We start from the raw sequence: 4,059 nt of genomic DNA, 5'->3' as shown, positions 1-4,059 counted from the left end.
AGGCAAGAGATAATCTTCTATATTGACAGATTGAAGGGTGTAAAGGCAAGAGATAATCTTCTATATTGACAGATTGAAGGGCTTCAAAGATATGAATGCCTGCAGAAGTATGCTGCTACAGAAAGGTAGAAATTCATTTGAGAAGGTTTGTTTTGTTATATATTTGGTTAAGATCCTGTCTTCTCTAGTTGGGAAAAATATCATCGTTGATATTCGTCCTTCTTCCTTGTTGTTGTTGTTATTGTTGTTGTCGCTGGTTATCCCAGAACAACTTTTCTGTTCGACATATTGAGTATGTCTAATACTTAAAGTATGATGAACTGATCTTAGGATGCAGGTGGAATCAACGGCAGTAGATATATGTGTCTAAAATGTGTTTAAACAAGTTACAGTTATTGAAACTTTATTTTCTGACGGTTCACTGGCAAGTTGCTAGTAAGACAATGCAATTGAATTAAAGGATCTTAGAAATCCTTGTAAATTACATATTATTATACCTATTTGTGTTTTTTTGCGGGGAATACCTATTTGTGTTCTACCCCTATGTAGCACTTTGTAATGCAATGCTATCTTAAATTGAGTAGTTCAATCCCTCGTCCCTGAAATTGAGTGTGTGAATTTATAAGTTGATGTAATCGTATGGGGACTATCCTAGAGTTGCTCTAACTATATTTTTTGTTCTGGAGATAGATCATGTTGTTTATTTATAGACAGAACAAATCACATTGCACAAGATCCATATGACAAAATTGTGACCAATGATTCTCAGTATCGCACACAGTTCGTCTAATTCAATTGTGTGCCCATCATGCATAGAATTCTTATCAGACAATCCTATGCGTTGTCACGAGTTAGCACACGCAAGTTGCCTTTAAGAAACCATGTCCGGAACTTCGCACATGGTGCACATATTACACAACGTGTGCGATGCTCCCCATCATGATACACAAATCGTTTATTTAAATTGTTTGCCAATCAACACAAACGATTGGAGCAGTTCAATCGTGTGCGTTATCCCGACTTATCACATGCACGTCCTTCAACTGAACTGTGTGCCCTATATTATACACAGTTCCTTTTTTATATCATACTTGATGGATCTGCCGTCGCACACACACGTTTCTTTTTCTAACGTGTGCATCACACATTGTTCGACATCGGGTGTGTGATAAGTGTGTTTTAATTGCACTAGTGTACATTAGTGTAATACCGTTTTATCAATCACTGTACATGCCCTAGGTGACCATGACGGGCACGGCCTTGAGTGGGACAGCCATCACATTTGCAGTGGTAAATCTCTCGCTCACGTCCAACTCCGCCGGGGAAACGCCGTCTGGTAGCCGCCACTCGAACGCGTGCAGCAGCGAGGCTAGGATGAACGGCACGACGCGCTCCACCATTGGCACGCCGGGGCACAGCCGCCGGCCGGACCCAAACGGGATGAACTCGAAGGCCTTGCCCCGGAAGTCCACCACCTGGTACGCCTTGCCCAGGAACCTCTCCGGGACGAACTCGTCAGGTCTCTCCCATGCCGCCGGGTCCCGCATTATCGCCCACGCGTTGAAAATGACCGTTGAGCCGTTCGGGACGGTGTAGCCGCCGATCTCCACGCCTTCCTCCACGGCCCGGTGTGGCAGCAGTATCGCCGCCACCGGGTGCAGCCGCATAGCCTCCTTTACCACGGCTTGCAGGTACGGCAGGCTCGCCGCGTCGGCCTCGCCGAAGGTCTCCTTGCCGCCAAGAGCATCGTCTACCTCCGCGCGGACCTTTGCCATGACGCTTGGGTTCCGAAGCAGCTCCGCCATTGCCCACTCTAGGGTGATGGACATGGCGTCGCTCCCGGCCGCGATGACCTCGAACACTATGGTTGTCAGGCTGCCGCGAGCCATCTTGCCTGTGGAGAAGAGCTCGAGGAGCGAGTCGAGGAAGTCACAGTGCTTCTCCGTGGAGGCGTTGGCAGCTGCCATGCGACGGTCAATTATGCCATCCAATATGAGGAAGATTTTCTCGAAGCGTATCTCCGTCCAGCGACGCCATCCTTGCAAGTCGAGGGGTCCAAGGAAAGGGAAAAGATCGGAGACGTTCGGCTTCGCGATCACCTCGATGAGGTCCTCAACGAGCTTCCGCACCCCCTGGGCCGACTCGCCGCCCATGTCGACCACGTCCACGGAGCAGAACGAGCTCGACACGAGGTTTAGCACGCCGCCGTACAGTGCCTGGCCGACGTCCAACTCTGTGCCGGCGCGGCCGCGGAAGTAACTCACCATGTCCCGCACCTTACGCTCGCGGACTTCGAGCGCCACGGCGAGGCCGCGCGGGGAGAAGACGTTGGTGGCCACGATGCCACGCAGGCTCTTCCAGAGCGGGTCGGAGCTGGGCAGCCATATCATGGACCGGTCGGAGAAGCCGAGCGCGCGGGCGGCGTCCGGGATGGCGCGCGCAGCCAGGCGCCGGTCGTGCTTCGCGAATGCCTCCCAAGCCGCGTCGCGCGAGGACACGATCACGGCGGTGGTGAGGCCAAGCTTGAGTGTCATGACGGGGCCGTAGGCGCGAGCGAGGCGCGCGAGGGTGTGGTGGAGGTTGCCGCCCAGGCTGAGCACGTTGCCGACGAGAGGGAGCGGCGTCGGACCCGGTGGCATCCGCCCCGTGCCCGCACAGCGTGTGTGTGCCAGGCAGTAGAGGAGCGAGACGACCGCGAGCGTCGGCCATAACAGCCAAAGCACGATCTCCATTCGCTGGTTCGTGTGGTGCGGGTTGCTGAGGTGAGAGTCCGTCGCGGTATATTTATATATACCTGCATCTAAGCGATATATGATGCACAACCCTGCTAGTGTACCTTGATTGTGGTTGCAACCCTGTATTCTCTTCTACCTATCAATGGAAAGATCCCGAAAAAAAATGATGCACAACGGGTCGAGTATGTATCACCGCGGAACAACTGCAGCGTCCCGATGTGATCTATCTACTTGGTAATTCATCTGGTGACTTCACGGCCGCCAAAGAAGCTCCAAGAAGCATCAAACATTTCCGATGAGATCCATGAAGCTATTTTTCAGGAATACTTTGAATTTATTATTTATCTTTAATCATGACAGTACAACGAACGCTAGAAATAATAAAAAATTACATCCAGATTCGCAGATCACCCAGCGATGATGTCACGATGTCATATCGGAACTGTTGATACCCTGCTTTTTTCGTTGTACAATTTCTACTCTTTTTCGGGTTTGTACAATTTCTACTTGACGTGTTACATAAGCTAGACTTCAAAAAAATATATGAACACAAGCTGGACTTAATTTTGGTACACTGTTGAGCGGGGAGTGGTGGTTTAGTCAAAAACTACCGGTGAGACACGGAGCAGAAAAACCTTGCCGTTTGCTGACCGGAGGGTTGAATTTTGACAAAAGAGTGACAAAGGAATGGCGAGGGCAGTCAAGAAGATTTTCTGGTCTTTGGCTCAAGGAATAATCAAGTTTGCTTTGCTTTCTACGTTCGGTGAGAAAGCATTCGTGCTTCTCGATATAACCAAAATATCGGCCTACACTGGTTATGCATTTACCGCTGTTAGGAGTAAAAAATTTACACTCATACTACAGTTAGGGCTAACTTGGATGACCTCACATCAACGCATCAATTTTGGATCCAAATCGGTATTTTCTTAGAAAGTTCCAGGAAGAAATTAGAACAAAGTAATATAGATTCATACAAAGGAAAATGTTCTCTATTGATGCAAACGTTATACCTAGAGGATAGGAATATCGACAGAGGAAAAAATCAAAATGAAATAAATTAAGAATAAAGCTATAACAAACAAGTCAAAGATAGAAGAGCTCGGGAAACTCGAAAACGATCCTTCGGATTCTCAAAGAATAAGGGGGAATGGGATTGATACCGAGAAATATTTCTTTTTATTATAAGATGTGATTTGAACTGCATATGTTTGGCAATAGAACAAACTTCTCCTTTAATCATATCATAACTGGAAAATGTTCAATTAGAACATTAACGCGACTCTATTGGTCTTCGTTGGTATTCGGGGTGGAATGGAAGGCGAAG

At 48.1% G+C, this 4,059-nt stretch overlaps 1 protein-coding gene across 1 annotated transcript; it reads right to left on the bottom strand.

Annotated features, from left to right (window-relative positions):
• Positions 1–1,062: 1,062 nt before the first annotated feature.
• Positions 1,063–2,833, bottom strand: LOC109733823 (cytochrome P450 76M5-like). The gene has a single exon (XM_020293034.4). It carries the CDS (start codon positions 2,730–2,732, stop codon positions 1,236–1,238), a length of 1,497 nt encoding a protein of 498 aa, XP_020148623.1. The 5' UTR covers positions 2,733–2,833; the 3' UTR covers positions 1,063–1,235.
• Between the last annotated feature and the right edge of the window lie 1,226 nt (positions 2,834–4,059).

This window comes from Aegilops tauschii, chromosome 2 (genome assembly GCF_002575655.3).
Source record: "Aegilops tauschii subsp. strangulata cultivar AL8/78 chromosome 2, Aet v6.0, whole genome shotgun sequence".
Taxonomy (NCBI): Eukaryota; Viridiplantae; Streptophyta; class Magnoliopsida; order Poales; family Poaceae; genus Aegilops; species Aegilops tauschii.
This window is presented reverse-complemented; position numbering and strand designations above follow the sequence as displayed.